General features: G+C 43.2%; 1 protein-coding gene across 1 annotated transcript in view; it reads left to right on the forward strand.

Moving 5' to 3' along the window:
• The window catches only part of Atp8b1 (ATPase phospholipid transporting 8B1), a 122714-nt gene extending 98067 nt beyond the window's left edge, over positions 1 to 24647 (forward strand). Inside the window, exons 18-28 of the mRNA XM_021641797.2 lie at positions 744 to 908; positions 2038 to 2149; positions 3375 to 3450; positions 7386 to 7518; positions 7869 to 8157; positions 13106 to 13329; positions 14228 to 14311; positions 14914 to 15159; positions 15416 to 15554; positions 20568 to 20698; positions 22422 to 24647. Of these exons, the coding sequence (XP_021497472.2) occupies positions 744 to 908; positions 2038 to 2149; positions 3375 to 3450; positions 7386 to 7518; positions 7869 to 8157; positions 13106 to 13329; positions 14228 to 14311; positions 14914 to 15159; positions 15416 to 15554; positions 20568 to 20698; positions 22422 to 22646 (1824 nt within the window). The 3' untranslated portion in view covers positions 22647 to 24647. The remainder of the gene's footprint in view (positions 1 to 743; positions 909 to 2037; positions 2150 to 3374; positions 3451 to 7385; positions 7519 to 7868; positions 8158 to 13105; positions 13330 to 14227; positions 14312 to 14913; positions 15160 to 15415; positions 15555 to 20567; positions 20699 to 22421) is intronic.
• Positions 24648 to 24987: the final 340 nt, after the last annotated feature.

Consider the following 24987-nt stretch of genomic DNA (forward strand, 5'->3'; position numbering starts at 1 on the left):
GAAGATGGGACTTTGAAGTGAAGACCTTACTGGTCCAGATAGAAAACTGTGGGAACCTGCTCACCACATTTCCAGACACCCTTTTCGTTGATGCGCGATATAGCTAGATATAGCGTGATATATTGCCAATTTTAGAATTTGGTTTTGGTTTCAGAGTTTGGCTGAGAATTCATAGTTGATTGGACTTGCGACACAGTTTGAAGGAAGGAGTTCTGAATTTGCCAAGTCTCTGTGTACACTATGATCACACTCTGTTATTTTGTTAGCCATGAAGAGCAAAGAGTTTGCCTGTTCTTGTGACTTGATTTAAAAGAAAGGCAGACTTTTGTTTGCTTCATCTAATTTGGGTGCTAGAAATATAGTACAGAGGACCCCTGAGATGCTTAGAAAAACAAAATCAACTAGAACGCCAAGTTTAATCTCGCTATACAATCCTTCATAGCCCATGGGCTCTTTAAATTCTCTTAATATAATACATCAATGTAAGGTTTCATACTTAGTCTACAGAAAAGTAAAGCAAGAATGGTTCTTGGGACCCTATGAGATGGCTCAGCAGGAAAAGGCACTTGCCTCCAGGATGGATGGGTCCCACACATGTGCCATGGTGTGCATTTGTGCATGTATGAACTCATGCCCGTGTGTGTACACACACATAGAGCATAAATGTAGTTTTTTAAATGAATCTTTTGAAATGTAATTATTCTTTGAAATGTAACTATTCTTTTGGCCTCTAAATAAAACAGATCTTTGCAAGTGAAACTCTCAGAACCCTGTGCCTGTGCTACAAGGAAATTGAAGAAAAAGAATTTGCAGAATGGAATAAGAAGTTTATGGCTGCCAGCGTGGCCTCGACCAACCGGGATGAAGCTTTGGATAAAGTGTATGAGGAGATTGAGAAGGATTTGATTGTGAGTTCAGCCCTAATAACTTTCTCCCTGATATTCTGAAGACTTTACAACTTTGGTTTATCATGGTTTGGAGACAGTTCTCTGATGGGCTCAGTTGGTACAGATAGCTACATCATATGAAATTTTCTTGTTCAGAAAACAAAATAAAAGTTGATATCATAGAACAGAAACCAAAAGAGAAAACACTTGGGTTTTTTTGTTAGTTTGTTGGTTTTGGTTTTTTGGGTTTTGGTTGTTGTTCTTGTTTTGTTTTTTGAGGCAGGTTTCTTGCTATACTGCCATGGCTGGCCTAAAACTCACTTTGTGGTTCAGACTAGCCTTGAACTCAAAGTGGTAAAGAAATTTCATTTGGTATTTAAACGGCAACAAACTAGCAATTAGTGGTTTTATTGAGAAAATCACTAAAGCAATTTAATTTAAACTATGGAAAAGTTTATAACAAAACAATTAAAATGTTTCCAATATCATACAGGGTTTTCTTGAATTTTTTACTTATTTTACTTATTTGTGTACATGAATATTTGCATGTATGCCTGCATGACAGAAAAGGGTGTCAGATTCTAGGTAGTGAGCCACCATGGGGTTGCTGGGAATTGAACTCAGGACTCTGAAAGAGCAGCCAGTGTCCTTATCTACTGAGCCATCTCTCCAGTCCCAGCTTTCTTGAATTTATATAAAGGGGAGATAATCAACAAAAGGGTAATGCTGCCTTTAGCTTGAGAAACAGGCTTCTGCTCATACAGCCCAAAACACAATGAAAATGGGTCTTTAACATCGTGTACTTTTTTTTTATTTTGGGAGAGGTACTCACCATGTAGCCCAGGCTAGCTTCTAATCTGTGGGTGAGCCTCCCACCTCTGCCTCCTTAGTGCTAGGTTTTCAGGGTCAGGCCCCACCCAACCTGTGTCTAGACTTACCCTTTTTGCCTTGGTGAACTAAATCCTTTAAGGAGCACATTTTCAGATACTTTGGTTTGAGACGAGTAGGCAGTGTCCCAGCTCTCAATGGAGGTGCCAGCCATTGCCATCAGAGCACCAGTCAGGCTGCAGGACTAGCTCCTCTTCTTACAAGTTGGCAAACTGCACACAATGACATTTTCACATGCTAATTTTTAAAATCTCTGTTCCAGCTCTTGGGAGCTACCGCTATTGAAGACAAGCTACAGGATGGAGTTCCAGAAACCATCTCCAAACTTGCAAACGCTGACATTAAGATCTGGGTGCTCACAGGAGACAAAAAGGGTAATTTGTCATGTAGGGGGTGTGCATCTGCTCAGACATGAGAGTTATAGCTGCTATTTCCTTTGCCCAAGATGACCTTTGTAGACTCCACATCCTGTGGGAATGGAGCTGGTCCCTCCACTTAAAAACCCTCCTCCTTTTCCAGCCCCCACTGACTGCATCCTTCCCTTAGCAGAACAGGTTGTTTCTTAGGATTTAAGCCTGGTTTTGTCTCACCCCTGCAACTAGAGGTGAGCTCCTATTTGGGAAAGGCCATGCCCTGTCCCTGCTGTCTCTCCAGCGAATGGCTGTCTGCCATTTGTTGAGCATAGACTAAAACAACAAAAACAACAAAAAGCTGCCACAGCTTTGGTTTTCCTGCCTATCCCATGTCTTCAAAATCATAGCAAACATTTTATGCGCTAGGAAATTGTTAGCATTTAAATGTAGAGCTGAATGGGTCATTGCTCAGTGCCGAGGCTTTATTCTCCAAGCCCTCCTCCGAAGATTGCTATCTCTTGCTCCAATACTCTCCCAAGGGAAGTACAACCCTGGCCTTTGATAAAGACCTAATGGGTATTAATGGAAAAAAGGAAAAGGCAACTTTCAGCAGCAGCCCTGTGAGGGTTCATGGAAACAGTCATTTTCTCCCTAACCCTTAACTTGTGTGATTAAGCCACCAGGGTATGAATGGACGTATTATATATAACCAACTTCTGGGCTTGATGGCGCAGTACGTTTGATTGTTAAGAGTGTCTCAAACTAGACTTTGACTTATTTCATTGCAGAGAAAAGTTATTCTTCTTTATGTGGTTTTGTTACTTGGCTACAGAAAAACAACCTATTTGATTGACTGTGGTTATGCTCTCGAGTTGAAAATGTTATCTAGAAATCCCTCAAAGGCTTAAAATCTGAAACTCTTTGAGCCCTGAGATGGTGCCACCTGACCTCCTGATACACAGGTCACAGTCAAAATGCGTGCAGTTTCTATAAAGCTGCATAAGTGATTTGCATAAAATTGCTCTTAGTCTGTGTGTATAAGGTTCATCTGGAATAGAAGAGATTTCATGTTTAGGCTTGCAGGCTTGCATTCCATCCTCTAGATAAGGTGTGTGTGTGTGCTTGTGCACACACTCCAGAGTCCAAAATCTCAAACACTTGTGGTCCCAAGCATTTCAGATAAGGGATACTCAACACGGTTTAGAGAAGTAGAAATAACAGTTGACTTAATTGTAATCTGTTGCAGAAACTGCGGAAAACATAGGCTTTGCCTGTGAACTTCTGACAGAAGACACCACTATCTGCTATGGGGAGGACATAAAGTAAGTACCTGTCAGGGAAGGGTGTAAATTAAGTACCTGCTGTGGGTGGACATAAGCTAAGTACCTGCTTGGAGAGGGCTGGACCTGCAGGAAGTACTGGACCTGCCGTGGGTGAGGATATAGTACCTCATATTCTTTGTTTGTTTGCTTTTTAACAAAGTCAAGATGAGATGCAGAAGGCAGAAAATCCAAAGAAATTGGAACTAGACCATGTCCTTGGGTCTCTTCCTTATGTCCAAATGAAACAGGCATTCCTGTGTGTTACCGTGGTTCAGCTCATTTTGAACAAATCCCAGTCTTAGGGTGGGGGGCCCAGGAGTTTTAAGGAACCATTTTTCTCTATTCTTTAGAAATTCTCTTTATTTGTCTACTGCAAAAACAAAACAAAACAGTGAGCCTGGGAGTGCAGGTGCCCGCAGCCATACCCAGCTTTCCGCGTGAGGGCTGGGCATCCAAACTCAGATCTTCATGTCCATATAACCCATCTCCCCAGCCCCATGGCTAGCAAATTAATATGAATTATGTTAATGTCCATTTTCTAGCAACTTCATCTTTTGAAAGAGGTTTAAAAAAAGAAGTCCCAGAATGAATGTTTCAGTGAGTTATATCGTATAGATAAATCATTTATTGGTAGCCTCTAGGAGAACATGCCTGATATTCCAAGCCGTGGCTTACACTGGGACATTCATTAGTCACTCTCTGGTTTCATTAGACCTGGAAAGGTGTAATGTGAAGGCACAGTCTTATTACAGGCTGAGAGTGTTCCTACGATGCTTACTGCTGGCTTAATCTCTCCGCTTATTCCTCAAGCTTGTTTTTCCTCACAGTCTTGTCTAATGGCACTAAGTAAAATTAAGCTGTTAATACTCATCTGCCGTGTGTCCTAACCCAGGATGCAGTTGGTGGGCCTTTCTAATGCAGACAGCCATCTCTGTAAGACATTCCAGCATATTAGGCAGTTTGCTAAGGTAGACAAAGCTAGCAGTTTTGTGGTCTAAATTCCTTCTGTTTGAAAAAGAAAGAAAGAAAAGAAAAGCACATAAACCATGCCTCTTTGAACTTGCAAGTTTGTTTTTGTTTTTTGTTTTTTCTTTTTTAAATACCAGCAAGCATGCTTAAGTGGTTTTTTATTTAAAGCATTTTGGTTAAATACCATATGGCTTTATTTACTTTTTATACATAGGGCACGCTTGATAACATTTTCCATCTCTCTTTTGAAAGTGTCAGATTGGGTCTAAGCTGAACTAAACGACAAGTTTATACAGACTTCAAATTTCATGATCATTCTTTCAGCCAACTTTCCATTTGTAAGGAGACGAGCCGTCCTTCTAGATGGCTCATTGAAATGATGGTTCCCATCAAATAGTTTGAGTAGGCAACGTCATGCATTGGTCTCCTGCAGTCTCTCAATGACTTGTCGTAGTACTCACCCATTTTGAACTTGAAAGTGAAGATGAAAATGAAATTGATGTGGAGAGAAGTGAATACCTAATCCTCTGAGCAGTGCTTCTTAAGGTTTTGTTTTATTGATAATGATGACGATACATGCCATATGTGGAAGAGGTCAGAGGACCACTGACTCAGTTCTCTCCTTCCACCTCTACATAGTTTTCATGGGTTCTGGGGGAACAAACTTTGGCTTGTACAGCAGACATCTTTGCTCACTGAGCCATCTCACTGGCCTTGGAGCAGCGGTTCTAACTGAGATTGATTTTTGCCTTTCAAGCACCGTTGGCAGTGTCTGAAGACTTCTTTGGTGGGTGTAACAGGGGAAGAAGGTCCTAACAGGGTTCTACTAGGCAGAAGCTAGGACTATGTTAAACCTTACAGAAAGGATATATTTTACAGCAGGTGACCATGTAGGGTGGAGAATTATCTGGCTCAAGATGCCAGTAGTGCCAAGATTGAGAAACCTGCTTCTGAAGGTGAAGAGTAATTAATGGTGGTGTGTGTTTAATGGGAAAACATCAGGCTGAGTGGGGAGCCCTGAATCCTCTTACCAGATTTCCCGTTGGCTCCCTACAAGTAAAAATCACATCACCTCTTTCTGCCTTCGTTTCCTGATTTGTAGAATGAGGTGGTTGGCCTCTTCCATTCTAAAACTCCACGGTTCACTTTCCCATCATATGGAAATGTTATAATAATTTACTGATTTAAAGCAATAAGAAGGCTGGGGAGGTGGCTCAGCAGTTGAGAATACATACTGCTCTTGCAGAGGACCTGAGGTCAGCTCCCTGTACCCATGTTAGGCATATCAGGAACCCACATATATGTGACAAACATTCACACATACACATACCTATACATAACCAAAAATAAAAATAAAACTTAAAAAAAAAATAAAGCAGTGATATCGGATGGTGGTGGCACACACCTTTAATCCCAGCACTGGCGGGTGACAGAGCCAGGGGTTATCTCTGAGTCCCAGGCCAGCCTGATGTACAGAGCAAGTTCCAGGACAGCTAGGGCTGCACACAGAAACCCTGTCTCAAAGAAAACAATTAAAGCACTTCTGATTTTGAAAAGCAGATATAATCCTGAGAATGTGGAACTAAGCTTTTTTCCTACCATACAGTAAAGTGGTGAAATTCACCTTGAGACTGCCTCCCTTCTCTTGCTTATGTTACCTGAATCATTATCCGGGTCTTTGACAAGTGGTAAAATACCAAAGACACGGTGCCCGTGGTGGAGGAGTCAACACTGAGACATTTCTGCACACTGTGGCCAAGGGGCACACAGAGTGCTCAGCATCGTGAACTGTTAGGAACGGGCAGCTCAAAGCCACAGAGTGTGATTTATTCCAGGATGGCCAGAAAAGAAAGAAAGACACACAATAACAAGCGCAGGGTGGCTGCAAAGATCAGGGCTGAGGTGCGCGTCAGTGGCATGAAGTGTGTGTGGCTGCTAAGTACTGGTGAGGCCGCAAGGAGCGGAACACTGGCTGGCAGGTGTCGGTGGAGCGAGAGCATGTGACCATTAAAATGTGGGCATTTAAAAAACAGAATTTTCATATTGTTCAGTAGTCCTACCCTGGGTACTGACTCAGAAGAATTGAAGGCAGCCACGTTTATATAGCGGTGTTCACAACAGCCAAGAGATAGAAGCAACCTGTGTGTCCATTAAAGTATGATTTGGATAAACAAAAATCCACATGTCCAGACAGTGGAATGTCACTTACCCTTCCAAAGGGAAGACAGTATGATATATTGTTGTATATAGCACTGATGGACTTGAAGCCATCGGTGACATGAGCCAGTCACAAAACAGGTGAGCCTGACAGACTGACTGCCAAACATGTGAATAGTCACAGCACCACTGAACGGCACACTCAACGATGTGAAAAATGCCTGCTGGGTACTTTGTAACATCATCTTTTCAAATGATGTCAAAATTAAAGTCTAGGGTCAGGCATGGTAGAGTGTATCTTTTCTTCTCTTCCTCCTCCTCTTTCTCCTTGTTTTTTTTTTTTGTTTTGTTTTGTTTTGTTTTGTTTTTGTTTGTTTGTTTTATTTTTTTTTTCCAGAGACAAGTTTTATCTGTGTAGCCTTGGCTACTTTGTAGACCAGGCTGGTCTTGAACTCACAGAGACCGACCTGCCTCTGCCTCCCAGAGTGCTGGGATTAGAGACATGTGCCACCATGCCTGGCTGGTAGTATATATCTTTAATCCTAGCACTTGGATTAAATATATGTATTTGAGACAGAGTTTCACTGTTATCCCTGGTAGGTATGGAACTTACTATATAGACCAACTGGCCTTGAACTTACCAATTTCCCTGCCTCTGCCTCCGAAGTGCTGGGATTAAAGGTATGCACTACCATGCCTGGCCCTAGACTTTAATATATAATATATTATATGTATATATACATATATATATAATAAAGAGAGCCTTTTATAGTCATGTGTTTTAAATACTTCAATTTCTTTTCCCCTAGTTCTCTTCTTCACACCAGGATGGAGAATCAGAGAAACAGGGGTGGAGTCTCTGCGAAATTTGCACCCCCTGTGTATGAACCCTTTTTTCCACCTGGAGAAAACCGGGCCTTAATCATCACTGGCTCTTGGTTGGTGTGTATCAGTAGTGCATCTTCACCTGTCACTCAAACAAATCCATTGGGACCATTCTTGATGGCGTTGCATGTCAATTGCCTGTCAGTCTAAAAGTCTGTTAGCCTGTGAAAACAAGTGTGACTTTTCTAAGTTTGAGTCTTAGTGTTAGAGGGTACTTAAAGGGGGTTAGAGCAAAATGGTGAAATTGATTTTCCAGGTATTTCAACAAGTGTAAGTCTTTTTGTCAGAGCAGTATAATCAGTGTTATAACCCATGACCTTTCCTTCCTGTGACCCAAATCTTGGGAGTGGTACTCTTGCTTTAAAAGCTAAGGTGGTCGGTGATGCTTTCTCCCTCCGGTGTCCCAGAATGAAATCCTTCTGGAGAAAAAGACCAAGAGAAGTAACATCCTGAAGCTGAAGTTCCCCAGGACGGAAGAAGAGAGGCGGATGAGGAGCCAGAGTAGGAGAAGGCTGGAAGAGAAGAAAGAGCAGCGGCAGAAGAACTTTGTGGACCTGGCCTGCGAGTGCAGCGCCGTCATCTGCTGCCGTGTCACCCCCAAGCAGAAGGCCATGGTGGTGGACCTGGTGAAGAGGTACAAGAAGGCCATCACGCTGGCCATTGGAGACGGGGCCAATGATGTGAACATGATCAAAAGTGAGTTGCGTGGGGGTGGCTTGGGACACACACCTGGCTGGACAGAGGTGGTAGGAATGAGAAGGGGTTGTGTCTTCCGCTCCCATGCCTGGGGCGTCATACGTTAGACGTCACTGGAAGCATTTAGCCATGCCCTGCCTTGACCTACCTTCAGGAAGCCTGCAGTATGTCCGACATGGGTGGGACTTGCTGAAAGCCAAGTAGGAGATGACCTGTAGCTGGGAAAACCATTGTCTCCTTTATGTGCAGTGTGGCCATTTTTTCCTCAGGATGGTTCGTGTCCCATGCTCTGAAGGGCTTAACAAAAGAGCTTAATTTTAAACTTTTTTCTATCATGATTAAGAACTTAGGTGCCCTGTAAATAAAATTGATTTTTTTTTCCTTAATGCAATAAAAATAAACCTTGATATGCAATAAATTCTGCAGGAGATTTTAACTGCACTCAGCATGAATTGTTAGCTCTCTCTGGTATTTATTTTAAGAATATGATTCTTCTTATGTAAGCTGTGAAGAAAGCATTCTACCACAGTCTCATGGTCTTGATCTCCCTAGCAGACAGCCCATGGTCTTTTCTCCAGTTGGAGGATCTGAGCTACTCACCATGGAAGGACTATCATGGAGAGGCCTGGTTACACTGGCATTAGAGCGTGCAGACCAAAGCTGTGGTCCTCACCTGTGTGTCCAATCCTGCTGCTGCTTCTTTTTTTTTTTTTTTTTTTTTTTTGACTATAGTATACTAGGTATCGCAGGTAGATTATCTCCTAGCCAAACTACTTGGAATCAGAAGTGTTTCAGATTTTGGAGACATTCCAAATTGGGGGGGAAAATTGCATTTGTTTTACTTTTTGAGTGTGCTCAGATCTTTTCACACGTTGGAGCATATTAGATTTTGAGGTACAGATGCTCAACTTTTAGTGCTATGAAAGCACCCAAGCTGCCTTCACCTGAGTCTCTCTTTCCTACCAAACTCCTATGTCAACTGGCTTCAGCACAGGTCTGTTTTCTCTTCTGAAACAAGAAAATTACCTTCTCTGCCTTCCAACTCTGTGATCTTACCTTGTTGCAGTTAAGTATTTTACGACTCACACGTCTATCTCTTTGTTTCCTCAGGGTCCTCTCTCCTTTCCTCCTTGGTCTGTGCTAAGAGTCTCCCAACCCTGTCTTCTTCAGCGGAAGCCATCTGTATGACGTATGTCTTCTTGCTTTTTACCAGTGCGCATATCTGTTGCTGGTTTCACCCCCTCCACTCTCTGCTCTGTGCCCCATCCCACGGCACAGATGCCACTGCCTGCTCTGAATTAGATCCCTCCTTGCTCTCCTCTGTAGCCCTCTGGATTTCTGTCCCATTTGTGTCCTTTTATGACTGTAACTACCTGTGTCAAGAGAATAACTCAAACATGATTTTCATTTAGTTACAATGTAGACCTTTAGATGTCCCAGAAGGGAAGAGGCCTTACAGACCTGTCACTTTATTAAATGATGGAACCTTCAAAGATTTCCTTCCTGGTTTTGCTGTCTGTCTTCGAGAGAGCAGAGCAAGGGAATATAGCTAAACTCTATGAGGGCCCATTTTTCTGAAGTTGTTTAAAACTTTTATTTTAATTAATTAATTAATTAATTAATTTTTATTTATTTATTTATTTATTTTATTTGTGTGTGTGTGTGTGTGTGTGTGTGTACGACTTAAGGAGCATCCATTTGGGATAAAAATACAGAAAACTGAGATCTCCTTAGAAGTTGTCCAAACAATATCTGTGCCTGTTTCTGTTCGTAAAAAGTTTTCTGCTGTATCAAGAACGATGTATACAGAGAGACAAAATTCCCATGTTCCCTCTCATATACAGATTCTAGCTTATAATGTTCGTGTGTGTGTGTGTGTGTGTGTGTGTGTGTGTGTGTGTGTGTGTAACTGGGCATGAGTGTAGGCTAGCTTATGGCACTAGCCTGGGGTAGGAGGTTTTTAAGGAACGTGGGGCAGGCAGTAGGGCAAATGAGATGTAGACAGAAAGAAGACTGTGGGAAAGGGAAGAAGGGGCACAGGGCTAGCACTCAAAGAAACAGGAAAGAAGAGGAGCTGGAGGAGAACCAACAGAAACATATTTTGTTTAAGAATGCCATAACAAAACGTAATGCCCTGTATGCTAATCTGAAGAACAATCTAAAAAGAACAATGTGCACTGAGCTAGCAAGATGGCCCAGCAGGTAAGGGTGCTTGCTGCCAAGCCTGGTGACCTGAATTCACTCTCTAGTGCTGGGATCACAGGCGTGTGCCACCAGGCCTGGTGACATGTATCTTGAAGGCAGTATTCCACAGAATTCCCTACGCATCCTCCAGTCTTATATTCTTCCTACCTCATCTTTCCAGTGTTTCCTGAGGGTGTGAGAATAGATGTTCCATTCAGAGCTGAGCAGGCAACAGTCACTTACTCTCAGCGCTTTGACCATTTATGAGTCTCTGCACCAACAGCTGCCCAGTGCAAAACCGAAACCAAAAAAGTCTCTGACCAAGGTTGAGAGCAGCAACAGTTTATGGAAATTGATGTAATTGTTTAGAAGGCAACTGGACAACATGATCTTTTAGCAAAACAACAGTACTAGAGTCTGCGTTTAGATTTTAGCGGGAAACAGTGTTGCCTTAGAGTTCATTCGTCCTGAGTTACCCTCTGAGCTGTGTCAATGTGCATTTTTACACACTGCTCCATGGATAAGTGAAAGGACTGGAGACCAGAGCCTAGGACAGAGTGCCTCTTTCCTAGAGTGGTTCTTGGCAGCCCACTGGGAATCTCAGCATTTCTCTCCGTTGCTTCTTCAGGGAGGAAAAGGCCCAGGGTTGGGTAAGAAAGCAGTTTGGCAACCACAACGGGTTGTAAACACTATATATATTTTTTGAAAATGGTTGTAAATCAGTAGAAGAGATCTAATTTATTCATCCTTCCCTCTTCTCCCCTCCCCTCCCCTTCCTCTTTGTTTCCTCCCTTCCTTTTTCTTTTCTTTCCTTTTTCCCTCCCTCCCCCTTTTATTCTTTTTCTCTCTCTCTCCCTCCTTTCTTTCTTTCTTTCTTTCTTTCTTTCTTTCTTTCTTTCTTTCTTTCTTTCTTTCTTTCTTTCGAGCTACAAAGGATAATTGAAAACACAGGCCTGGACAATTTCCTGTAGTCATGCTTTAAATTTTCCACACTTCAGACTGAAAGCAGGGGCAGGCTTTTCAAAGCTCCTCTCATCTAGAGACTATGGGTTGTAAAGGCACTTCCTGGGGTTAGAGTGATGGTCACTTGTGTTCTCCAACAGTTTCTCTAAAAGACCTCACTGTCTTTGTTCACATTAATTTTTATGGCCTGGACAAAATTCTGGATTCTCTAACTTGAAAATGTATTTGATAACTATTAGAAGGATGAATACGATTCTGGAAACCTTCTTTGCAGCATGTGTGTGCATACATGTGCGCATATGTGCATGCGTGAGTGCATGTATGCATGGGTGCACACATACGTGCATTCAAGTATCTTAAAGCCACGGTGGGCCTTTGTAATCTGAAGAAAACATCAGTTAAAATGATTTTGACTAGGAATATTAGAAGACAAACAAAGCTGGCTTAAGAAAAGCATTTCATTAAAAAAAAAAAAAAGATACAAAGGGAGAATGGAGGCCCGTTTATAGAGTCCTTGCCTCTGATGCAGAAAGCCCCGGGTGACATCCATAGCACCGCATAAACGAGGCATAGTAGAAATGAACTTCACCAGGATGGGGAGACTTGGGGGAGGGGGATTAAGAGTTCAAGGCAATTCTTAGTTACAGTGAGTCAGAAACAAGCATGAACTACATGAGACAGAAATCTCAAAATACAAGCAATTAAAAAACAAGACAAACAAACAAACAAAAGATGCCTCACTCTGGCTAAGAAGCTAGGCTTCAGAAAGACATTGGATTCAGTACCTAAAATTTCCAGAGGAGCCCAACGCCTGTTGGTCGGCCGTCCTGCCTGCCAGCCTATCTGTCTTTCAGAGACCTTCAGAAAAAATAGAAATACATTCCACACTAATGTAATTTACATGGCAAAATTCTAGACACTAGCACACCTAAGTTGCTAATTCCGGGATTCCAAAAAGAGAGGCGGATTGGCCCAAGCCTAGAGTTTCTATCAGTTAGGGTTCTGTACAGAAAAGAGAACCTGCTAATACAGGGTTATAGGTGCCTTCAAACGCTTTTAATGGACTGAAATTCCTAGGCTGAGTAGAACCTCTGGACCGGTCACTAGAGGAGGCTTTTAGGTTCCACCGAAGAGCTTTTTAATTGAGAAACCTTTGTGGTGACCTATCAGTATCTGGGCAGCTGAAAGTGGATATGAGCTCTGCTCCAGAAACATCAGAAAGGGGAGGAAATGCTAGGCTCCAGGTCACCTCAGTTTCCAAGTCATGAGTGGATCTAAATAGTGGGCCCACGCCACCATGAGAGCAACTGCTGCAGAGTCTGAGAAAGTGTGCTATTGGCTTTCCTGCCTTCTCTGCTTGCAAGAAAGGGAGAATGGGGGTTGACAGGGCTAGTTCTGTACTATCTTCCATAAGTGATATTCAGCTGACTCACCTGTGGCCCGTCAGGGTGTCCGGGGCTCGCCCTGGGGGTGGAAGAGATGGCTGATACATTGGGCGGATGATCCAAATGGAATTCATCACCCACCTGAGATCCTACCACAAGTGTTTATAGGGTCTCCTCTGTGCTTGGTCTAGCATACTTGTCCCTCTGACCGTGAGTTGGAACCAGGATCCGGAAGTGGGAGTACTGTGTATATGTGTGTGTGGGTGCGTTCGTGCGTGCCCATATAGACACATGGGCATGCAAGCACACAAGAGCTTTTGTTTTTGTTTGTTTTACTACGGAAAGTCTTAAGTCACCCCATGCTTTGCCTTAAAACCAGTGTCTGACCCACCGTTTCTTTTCCCTCTGCCCCATAGCTGCCCACATTGGTGTTGGAATAAGTGGACAAGAAGGAATGCAAGCCGTCATGTCCAGTGACTATTCTTTTGCTCAGTTCAGATATCTGCAGAGGTTGCTGCTGGTCCATGGCCGGTGGTCTTACATAAGGATGTGCAAGTTCCTCCGATACTTCTTTTACAAGAACTTTGCCTTTACTTTAGTTCATTTCTGGTACTCCTTCTTCAATGGCTACTCAGCGCAGGTAAGATAGCATTGTTCCTTTAGAACTATTACTTTTGAGTGGAATGTTTACATAAACAGGACGCTAGTTACTAGAATCATGTCATTTGCTTGTTTGTTTGTTTATTGTGTGTATATCTGTTTGTGGGGAGGCTCCATAGTACACATACAGAGGTCAGAGAAACAACTCTGGGGAGTCAGTCTCTTCTGTCTTTACCTGGGCTCCTGGGGTTAACCTCAGGATTACGGTTGCCGGCTGAGTCACCCTGCCAGCCCTCCTGAACTAGTTTTATTTCAGTATACTTCTTTAAGTATTAAAAAAAAGTTTTAAACGTTCCAAATCATCTTCAGAACTCTAACTCATTAACACAGAAGCACAAAAATGATGAATGTAGCTGGAGAGGTTCCCCAAGGTTAAGAGTCTACACTGTTCTCAAAGAGGGCCTGAATTTAGCTCCCCATACCCCGTCAGGTGGTTCACGCTACCTGTAACTCCCATCCCAAAGGATCCCAAGACCTCTTCTGGTATTTTTGGGCACCTGAACTCACGTGCACATACCCATCCACAGATGTTCACGCATCACATAATTTTAAAATATAAATAAAGGCTTTTTTTTTTTTTTTAAATCAACACTGAATTATTCCCCCCTGGCATTCCCAGTCAGAATAGAGTCTTCTAGCCAAACCTTGTCGTGTTCCCACACACACATTTAAGGAGACGAGTGGAAGGGCTTGTTGCTATGGAAAAGTCTGTGGGGCATCTCACTGCATAGACAAGGCCGTATTGTGTACAGGGGTAGCTGAGGGTGGTTTCCTCTTCAGGTTAGGTCCCCACGTAGCAGGAGATAGCCATGCGCAGAGACAGCAGACCTGTGGCCTGTCTTTGTGCGTGACACAGAGCCTCTGTCTCCTTTTTGCAGACGGCCTATGAGGACTGGTTTATCACCCTGTACAACGTCCTATACTCCAGTTTGCCCGTGCTCCTCATGGGGCTGCTTGATCAGGTAGGAGCCGTGGGCTGGGGTTCTGGAAAGACCCACCGCTGCCGGGGGGATTTCAGGAAGCGCATCAATGCATGCCTCTGGCTTTACTCACCCTGAGTAAACTTTCGTACACCTGACGAGCAACAATAGCTGCTTTATGTCCTGCTTCAAAAAGAGTTTCTGTCACTCACCGAGTTTGTGCAAGAACGCTCACGTGTTCCTTTCAGACGCCTGAGAATCCGGCGAGATTTATATTGACAACTCATTTAAAAAGTGAATCTTAACGCTTTCCAAAGCTTATGTCTTTGATTCCTAAATCACATTTCACCTGACAAGCGATTCCGCAGGAAGAGATAATTAATAAGGAATAAATGGGGATAATTATGGATTAACTTATCAGCCTCTCTGTGAGAATTTTCCCTCTAGATCTGTGATAATATGAATACATTCTCTCAGGAGCTTAGAAAGTACTGTCCTCGTATATTTTGACATTACTAATCGATTGTCTTTGCTGGCACAGTGATAAATTCCCCATAGCCACTCTGGAAATACAGAATAATGGTGAGCTAGAGCTGAGTGACCTGACCAGCAGTCCATCATTCTAATTTTGTTTTCTCCTTAAGGATGTGAGTGACAAACTGAGCCTCCGGTTCCCTGGGTTGTACGTAGTGGGACAGAGAGACCTGCTGTTCAACTACAGGAGATTCTTTGTCAGTTTGCTGCATGGGGTCTTAACGTCGATGGTCCTCTTCTTCATACCACTTGGTGCTTATCTGCAAACAGTGGGACAGGACGGAGAGGCACCTTCCGACTACCAGTCCTTTGCCGTCACAGTGGCCTCAGCTCTCGTAATAACTGTCAACTTCCAGGTATGTGGCTTCCCTGGGCCATATTCTGTATTTGTTGGTAGCTGTTTTTGCTAGCACGCCCAGCCTGCTGTCAGAGAATGTTTTTCCACCCCTCATCTTCAGCACATTTCCTCTTTCTTGCTTGAGCCAAGGATGGTTTGGTTTCTGGTTGTTTACTGTTCGAACCAAATCATAGCCAAATTTTTAGAGTCCTTGGAGCCTTTCTTTTCCTGCTGAGTTCCCCAAATGAGTGCTCTGTTTTCTGATCTCCCAACAGATCGGCTTGGATACTTCTTACTGGACTTTTGTGAATGCCTTTTCGATTTTTGGAAGCATTGCAGTATACTTTGGCATCATGTTCGATTTTCATAGTGCTGGGATCCACGTCCTCTTTCCATCTGCATTTCAGTTCACAGGTTGGTATTTCTCAGATGCCTAAAGGTCATTAGCCTAACCTCTGTCATAATTACCGGCTAAGCACCAACATATATAAGCATCAACTTTCGCTAGTGAAAATTAATATCCTAACAGGAATTGAATGTCAGTGGCTGTTTGGGAGGGTCGAAGCAAGTCGAAGTCATATTGAGACCCAGCTGTGCATCTACTAACTTAGATAGCGTAAAGATTCCAAGGCTTGAGGCAGCGAGATGAGCCAGCAGGTAAATAACTGTGCCCACCACCAAGCCTGGCGATCTGTGGGCCCACATGGTGGAAGGAGAGAACGAGCTCCTGAAACAAGTTGCTCCCTAACCTCCACCTTCAAATATGTTCACACACGTGCCCATACACCTGACCACACATACACTCACACACACAGTCACTCACACTGAGACACGTGCTCACACACACACATGCTCACACATAACAAAATAAACATAAAAATCAATTAAGCTTTTTTTTTTTTTTTTCATTAAAAGACCAGGCTGAAGAAGAAGCTCAGTGACTAAGAGTACATTGTGCTTTTGCAGAGGACCCAAGATCAGTTCCTAGCACCCCATATTGGGTGTAGCTCAATTGCCTGTAGCTCCAGCTCTGGGGGATTATTTCCTCTTCTGGCCTCTGAAGGCAACACTTACACACACAATTTTTTTATTGCCTTTTTTTAAATTAATTACACTTTATTCATTTTGTACCCCCCCATAAGCCCCTCCCTCCTCCCCTTGCGATCCCACCCTCCCTCCCCTTTCTGCACGCATGCCCCTCCCCAAGTCCACTGATAGGGGAGGTTCTCTTCTCCTTTCTGATCTTAGTCTATCAGTTCTCATCAAAAGTGGCTGCATTGTCCTCTATTGTGGCCTGGTAAGGCTGCTCCCCCCTCAGGGGGAGGTGATCAAAGAGCATGCCAATCAGATTATGTCGGGGGCAGTCCCTCTTCCCATTACTATGTAACCCACTTGGACACTGAACTGCCATGGGCTACATCTGTGCAGGGGTTCTAGGTTATCTCCATGAATAGTCCTTGGTTGGAGTATGAGTCTCTGGGAAGTTCCCTGTGTTCAAATTTTCTTGTTCTGTTGCTCTCCTTGTGGAGACCCTGTCCTCTCCAGCTCTTACTATTTCCCACTTCTTACATAAAATTCCATTCACTCTGCCCAACAGTTGCCCATCAGGCTCAGCATCTGCTTTGATAGTCTGCAGGGCAGAGGCTTTCAGAGGTTCCTAGTTTGTTTCCTGTTTTCTTCTTCTGGCTTTCAGAAGCCCTCTGTAGAAGGTTCCTAGGTTGTTTCCTGTTTTCTTCTTCTGATGTCCATCCTATTTGCCTTTCTGGATGGGGATTGAGTGTTTTAGTTAGGGTCCTCTCTCTTGCTTAGTTTCTTTAGATGCACAGATTTTAGTGGGTTTGTTCTATGTTGTATGTCTATATGAGTGAGTATATACCGACACACACACAATTTTAAAATTTAATTTTAGGCCCAGAAGTAGATGGCCAATACAAAATGAACTTAATGATGTTTTTGGAGGTTCTTTGTATCACATTTTGTCAGACTTTTGGTTTACTTAGTTGTTTCTTATAGATCCTTTATAGATTATGGTTTCTAGTTTTGTGTTTCTATGAGATTTCTGTGTGTGTGATTCTGTATTCTCTGCATCTGTATGTGTTTCTTTTGCTTTTTCTGTGGTTCTTTTTTTTCTGTTTGTTTGTTTGTTTTGTCCTATTCTGGTTTGTTTATTTTTATTTTACCTTATTTTATTACTATTTTTAGATTTCTGTTTGTATTCTAATGAGAGAGAAAAAAGGGTGTGGATTTGGATGGGAGGGGAAGTAGAAAGGATCTGGGGGGAGTTGGGAGAGGGCAAGCCTTGATCATAATATATTATATTTTTTAAAAAATCTATTTTCAGTGAGGAAATAAAAATGAAACCAAACTGTATTCAATAAAAAATAATAAAGCATAATTTAAAAATAATAAAAACCCAGTGATGAAATTGCTAGGAATGGTGCCGTGTGCATATGCTGCAAGCACGTGAGGACAGCAGGAGGGTTCCTCCAAGTTCAGGGTCTATATCGTGAGCTCCAGGCCAACTAGGCTACATAGCAAGGCTTGGCCTCTTAAAAAAAGAGGTGAAAGGAGGAGGTGGCAATTAAATAGAGCCTTTACTCCACTCCCATAATACTGCATATTGATAGTACAACAAATACAGTGCACATACTTTGATGAAAGAATTGTAATGCCGTTTAATCTTTCCAAAGCACCACTAGCTGAAAATGCACAGTGAACTACAAAACTCTTCATGCGTTTTTATCAGGTTATTTCTACTTTAAGGTTCCTTGTACAAAAACTGCATCACTATGACAGTTTTAATTATTTTTTAAGGAGGGTAGTAGTAACAGGCCATAAGATTAAAAATATTAAATTAACTAATCAAATGGCAAAATGCTAATACAATGGAAACCTAGACCTCCAGGGTTGGGTCCATCTTTGGAAATACGGATACGGAACAACAGTTCAGTGACCAATACATGAAAGCCACAGGACCAATGACTCTAACTGTGTAAAACATGTGGATAGGCTCTAGATGTTGGGGCTGCAGAAGGAGGCTCAGCAGTCACGAGCACTGGCCGTTCCTCCAGCGCGCTTGGCCTCCAGCACCCACAGAGCAGCTCAGCCGTCTGGAACTGCAGTTCCGGAGAACGCAGTGCCCTCTGCTGGCCTCCAAAGACACCAGGCACGCAGCTGGTGCACAGGCCTACAGGGCAAGCAAAACCACCTGCAGACGTAAGATTTTAAAATGAAAAGAAAACGGTTTTTTTTTTTTGAAAGAGCCTGCAGTCAGGGAGGAGAACAGTGTCTTCTGGATGTAGCAGGACTGCCGTCCGCATGGACTCAAGCAGCTGGGGGTGCTTGCCCAAGATCAAGCCAGCCAGTGTTTCAGCATAGAGTGGGAAGGGGCTCGGAAGCCCTCCGCCTCTGAGGAGTGACAGTTGATGGCTTCTGAGTGAGGGGGAGTCAGAATTTGCTAAGAATGTCCCTCCTGGCAGAGCTCCATGTTCTAGTAAATGGTCCACTCTCGAGCATATGGGAAGCACAAAGTAGAGAGAGAGCTAGCAAGAAAGAAAGAAAGGAAAAGAAAGGGTAAGGAGGTGGGAGGGGTGAGCTGGGAAGAGTTAGATGAGTAGGATTTCAACATAATCAAAATACATTATACGAAATACTCAAACTATTAATAAAACTGTTATATATTTAAAACATGTGGCAAGTTGAAAAATGATAGACTCTAACTGATGAAAATATTACAAGTATTAAAATTGAACATGTGCTGGATTCTGTGAGATTCTCAAATGGTTTGGATTTACGGTGAAATAAAAATTCCACATAACTTTCATTTTGAATAGAAGATTGAGACTTTATGGCCCGTTGTTGGGTCATAAAAGATTGTTGCCATGGTAACCCTTTTATCTCTGGATGCTACTTTTTATGATTTTGCTTAGTTTTCTTTTTCTTACTCTTTTAATGCCTACTTAAAATGTCTCTATATGAAGCATTTTTAATCTAATTTATAGTTAATAGTATAGAAACAAAGAAAAGACTCCTGTGTGTGTGTGTGTGTGTGTGTGTGTGTAAATATGAGTAAAGCTTTAAAAACTAGAAAGGAGAATTAGAATAAAAATAGATGACAAGGGAGGGTGGGAGATGGGCAAAAAGATACGTGGGGTATGAAAGCAAAAGACACCCAGGGGAGAAGAGAATTAAGAATAGCAGTAGGGAAGTGAGTGGAAGGTGCGCTACTTTGCTTTTTGTTCTTGTCTGTTTTGTTTATTGAGACAAGGTTTCTCTGTGTAGCACTGGCTGTCCTGGACTTGCTTTGTAGACCAGGCTTGCCCTCAAACTCACAGAGATCCTCCTTCCTGCCTCTTCCTCCCGAGGGCTAGGGTTAAAGGACTGCGCTACCACCACCTGGCAGGAGGGAGATTACTAAAAACACACTTTGACCTGATAACTTGTGAGCTCATTTTTTAAGAGAGTTTTTAAATTTTCAAAATTGACTTCATGAATTCATGTAAGCTCTGTGATAAAATTGACCTTCTAGATATTTGATGTTGGGGAAATGTATATGGTCACCTGCTCATATTATAAAATCCAATCGCTACTTCTGATATAAAAGCCTAGAGAGCAAATCACTAGTTTCTGTGGCTAAAGCATGGCTCCAGTCACAGAGTGCGATTTGATCTTGGGGCTGCCCTGGTGGCTTTTGGGGGGCAAATTTACTGAGCTCCCAACTCAGATTCCTGTGTGGCTCAGACGGCAGCTCCCGTGTCTCAGAGTAGATTGAATGGTATGACCAGGGGCTGCCAGTTTTTGTGACAAATGTGTGGAGTTTCTGGCCAAAACTAAAGGCTAGAAACTGATTTGTTTTTAACAATTTTTTTTTTTTTTGGAAGTCTCTGCTGCCAAATGATCCCAAGGGCCTGCTGCTTGCTAAGCACATGCCCTACCTGTGAGCTACAGCCTGGCTCTAACTTTCCCGTGTTTTTCAGGGCAGCGTTAACAAAAGCATCTTTCCCTGTTTTGCTCATGTTTATCTGCTTGTAGCAAACAACTGACCCTTTTTATTTGGGTCTTTACTGGGTCTTGATTTTTAAAATACATGTTCCTGCTGGGCAGCGGTGGCCTTTAATGCCAGCACTAGGGAGGCTGAGGCAGGAGGCTCTCTGTGAGTTCCGGGACAGCCAGGGCTGCCCAGAAAAACAAACCAAAACAACAACAACAATGCATTCCTGGCAGGGCATGCTGGGTTACACCTGCAACCCCAGCAGTCTGAAGGCCCCAGGGTAAGGAGACCTTCCTTGAAAACAGAAAAATGTCCATTTCTGGGAGGTAAATCAGTTAATCAAATGATGCCTAAGGTACTCTGCGCCAGTGAACGGAAGGCAAGCTGTGCCCTCAGGACCGTGGCGTCTTCGTGAATCATTGTCGTGTTCTCTCCAGGTACGGCTTCCAATGCCCTGCGACAGCCTTATATCTGGCTGACCATCATCCTGACTGTTGCGGTGTGCTTGTTGCCTGTGGTTGCCGTCCGTTTCCTGTCAATGACCATTTGGCCGTCAGAAAGTGATAAGGTACATAAAGATCCAGACCCACCCTCCTCCTATTCGAGTGTCCCTTCCTGGAGTCCAAGCGTTTCCCAATACTAGCTTTCCCACGGAAAGTGCACAGAGAGGCTGATAAGAGTCGTGTTGTTTTACCGTTCCTCTTTAATTCCGTCGTGAAGGATTGGGAACCCTTCGGAGACTTGCCCACCCCGCGTAGCATGTTTTGTTCCCTTCAGTTTTACAACTATGTTAAGATTTCGCCACGCAAATGGGTTGGGCTTTTTCTCCTCGTTGTTTAAAGCAAAATATTATCTCTTCTAATGCAATGAATGCCTCAAAAATAATGTGTCATCTTCCCTGGCATAATGATTAGCAGACTTTATTAGCAGGCCCAGAAGTTGAGCAATTTAATATTGCTTGTTTTTCCTGTCACTCTCCTGAAGGGAATGTCTTCATTATTAGTTTCATCTTGTGCTAGAAGTGGCCACAGCAGGTCCTGACATCACATCTGACAGAGCAAAAGAGGAGACTCCCCTCCTTTCCCTCAGGATCCTGGGAACTTTTAATGTGCGCTTTTCTCAGCTCTCCTTTGTCGGGATTAGGTTGCATGCTTTGCCAAACTAACAGCCAGCAAGGAAAAAAGCTCCATGTCTTACAAAGGATGTACCCTTCAGCGCCCAGGAGAACACTGTGATGGTTGACAGGGTTTGGTAAACAGGGGCCTCAGTTGGTAAAGTGCTTTGCAGTGTAAGTGTGAGGACTTGAGTTCAGGTTCCAGCACACATAAGCAACTTCACCCAGCAAGCACCCTGCACCTGACAAGGTGGAGACAGGAGGATTCCTGGGGCTTGCTGGCCAGCCAGTGTAGCTGAAGCCCTGAGCACCAGAATTGGTACCAGGAGAAATCCTGTCTCAGAAGTTAAGGTGGAGGTGATTGGGGAAGACATCAGACATCCATCTCTAACCTCCATAACCAGATATACACACATCCACAAGCACTTACACATACGAAAACACGGAGAGAAGAGAGACAGACAGACAGACAGACAGATAGATAAGCATGTTTTAATGCAGGTAAAGAGATCTGTAGTGGTTTGTCCACACATACCAGTCTGCCCTGGGGCTGACAGAGCGTTAGCTTAGCGTCCTAGTTTGCTTTCTACTGCTCTGATAAACACCATGACCAAAAGCAACGTGGGGAAGCAAAGCACTGGCTTGTTCTCCATGGCTTGCTCAGCCAGCTCTCTCACACAGCCCAGGACTATTTATTCAGGGCTGGAATCCTCACAGCAGGCTGGGCCCTCGCATATGAACCATTAATCTAGAAAGGGCCTCACAGACTTGCCTACAGGCCAGTCCGATGGAGGCATCTTCTTAATTAACGTTTCTTCTCAGATGACCCTAGTTTGGGTCAAGCTGACAGAAAACCACTACACTTATGAAAAGTGCAGGGCATGGCTTTCCCGGAACTAGCCATATAGACTAGGCTGACCTCCCAAGACACCTCCACGTTTTGAGTATAGGGATTAAATTTGGGGGCCACCATAGTTTTCCAAACTCTACCTACAGGATGTTGGAAACAGTCCCCGACCTCCCGGGCCCTCCACGTCCAGTTAGGCTACAAAGCGGGGAGCTTTGTGCACGCATAGGGGTGTTCAGCCTCTCAGTCGGGGCTAGCTTCTGTCCGGCTCATACTGGCCAGGCGTCCTGCGCACCTCAAACCTGTCTTTTCGTGGTTTCCTCTCCCCAGATCCAGAAGCACCGGAAGCGATTGAAGGCTGAAGAGCAGTGGAAACGGCGGCAGAATGTGTTCCGGAGGGGAGCATCCTCCAGGCGCTCGGCCTATGCCTTCTCGCACCAGAGGGGCTACGCGGACCTCATCTCCTCAGGCCGTAGCATCCGCAAGAAGCGCTCGCCCCTGGATGCCATCATTGCAGAGGGCACGGCTGAGTACCGACGCACAGTGGAGAGCTGAGTGGCTCTGCTCAGCGGAGCGACCCGAGCGCTGGGGAAATGCCTTTTTTTTTTTTTTTTAATGAAAGACTCAGGACCTTTTTAAAAAAATGAATGGACAAACTGAATTTGTCACAGTGATACCAAGGACAATAGCCTTTATAATAAACTTCTAGGGTTGTGCTGTTAAGCAATGGCAAAGCCAAGAGACCACCTATTATTCAGCCGATTGTGTCTGCTGAGATTCAAAGGGAACTTTTTTTTTTTTTTTAAATCCAGACCCAATTGAGGACAGCAGAATCTAGAAAAGTCTCCATTTCAGCTCGAAGGATACTACGACACTATAAAATTACAATTACCATTTCCACTTCTCTACTTCACTATAAAATTACACTGTTCTATCCGTGGCCTCACGCATGGATTTCTCAGGTGCACCCCTACCCCCGCTTGTCACCTTTGTGAGTGTAGTAACAAAAGATTCGTAATTTTTATCACCTGACACAAGTGGTTTAGTGACCTTTTCAGAGCTGGTGTTCGACTCCCTGCTTCTTTATACCAGCCTGGAAAGTTTGAAACCAATCTTCTTGATTGAATGATTAAGTGCAAAGTTTCCTTTTGGTTTTGATTTGCTACCAGGTTAAATAATGCATTACATATTTTTGCCATTTCCCTGTACTACCAAGTGGCTTGACGCCCAACTTTAATTTAAAAAAAAAAAAGATTTTTAAAAGCTGAGGACATTATCAACTAGTATTAAGTTCCATCATGATGAAAGAAATTAACTGTGGCATTTGTTGCACAGTAAAGGACTATAGACAATGATGATGGGATGTATATGTCAGAAATGCCAGACGAAAGGGATTTGAACGTTTTCAACACAAAGCGCTGTCTGCAGAGACGGACAAACCCTGATGTCATCATTATACAACATACACGTGCAGGGAAACGCCCTGTGCCGGGCTACCTTGGGGCTTGGTGGCAAAGCTGGGTCTTAAGTCCCATCTCATACAAAGAAAGAAGAGACATCGCACGGTATTCCATGAACACGCACAGTTATGGATCACTTCACGTTAACTAGAAAAGTACAGGACAGTGCCTACTAGAAATTTCATTGTGGTTTCCTTTGGAAGACAACTTAGCTCTTCTGAGCCACTGGATGCATTGAGGGGCAGAGACAAGAGTCTTGATCACTAAGTTACGGGAAGGTTGTTACTACCACCCAGAACACGTGAGCACAACAAATGCAAAGTCTGCAAGGGGTACCCTCCCTGCTCAGCAGAGAACAGTTTAAACAAGCTAAAGGCCCACAGGGCATCAGTGATCCATTCGGGAATATTTTGCAGAGTTGTCTGTTGAAAAAAAGCTGTGTCCCCTTCCTACAAGTTATTTTATAGGAGTCTCTTAGGAGTCTCACTCTGGCATCTGTCTTATGTCTAAGACAAAAGAACAGTATTTTTTATTTTGTAAAAACATTAGGTGATTAAGAAAAGTATCCTTGAAAAGGTAACTTATTCCCCACCTATCTGCCCCCAGGGACTCTTCCCATTTTATATCTTCCTACTCCAGGGAAAATGTAGGTGGGTTGCAGTGGGTAACTTTTTTCCCTTGCAAATGTTTATATCCGTCTGTGAATTCCCCAGAAGATATTGTGTGTGTAGTTCATCGTCTACACACAGACAGGAAAAGGTAATTGTAATTTTATAATGCATTGTCTAGGTATGATGAAAGAATGTATGCCTATCCTATGGAGGTAAATTTCTGAAAGTTTACAACTTTACCTTGTAAATAAAAACAATTGTATGTTTTTCTTTTTTTATAGAAAATTCAGCTTGTGTAATTTTGTCAGTTTCACTTTCATTTTTTGAATGGTGGGAAAGGTTGACAATGCAAATGTGTCAAAGACCTACACTGTTGGGTGCAATATTAATAATTTAAAAGTGCAAATCATAAATTATTTCTATATGCTGTAAATCTGAGATTTAATGTATATTTTTGTTTAAAAAATAAATGCTTTAGTAAAATATTGGGGAAGTTATAATTTTATAAATGTATATTTATGTATGCATTTTGTGGTTATTTATTTGCAGTGCTGGGGATTGAACCCAGGGCCTCGTTGTATGCTAGGCAAATGCTCTCCTCTGAGCTGCACTTTCTAAGTTGGGTGGTTGTTGTTGTTGGTGTGTGTGTATGTATGCCTTGTGTGTACCAGTGCCTGCAGAGGCCAGAAAAAGCTGTCAGATCCTTTGGGGCTGTAGTTATAGATGGTTGTGAGTTGCCTGCTGTGAGTGCAGGAAACTTAGCTCCGGTGGGATGGAAGAACAGCCAGTGCTCTTAATGGCTGATCTATCTCTTTACCCCCCCGA

This window comes from Meriones unguiculatus, chromosome 2 (genome assembly GCF_030254825.1).
Source record: "Meriones unguiculatus strain TT.TT164.6M chromosome 2, Bangor_MerUng_6.1, whole genome shotgun sequence".
Taxonomy (NCBI): Eukaryota; Metazoa; Chordata; class Mammalia; order Rodentia; family Muridae; genus Meriones; species Meriones unguiculatus.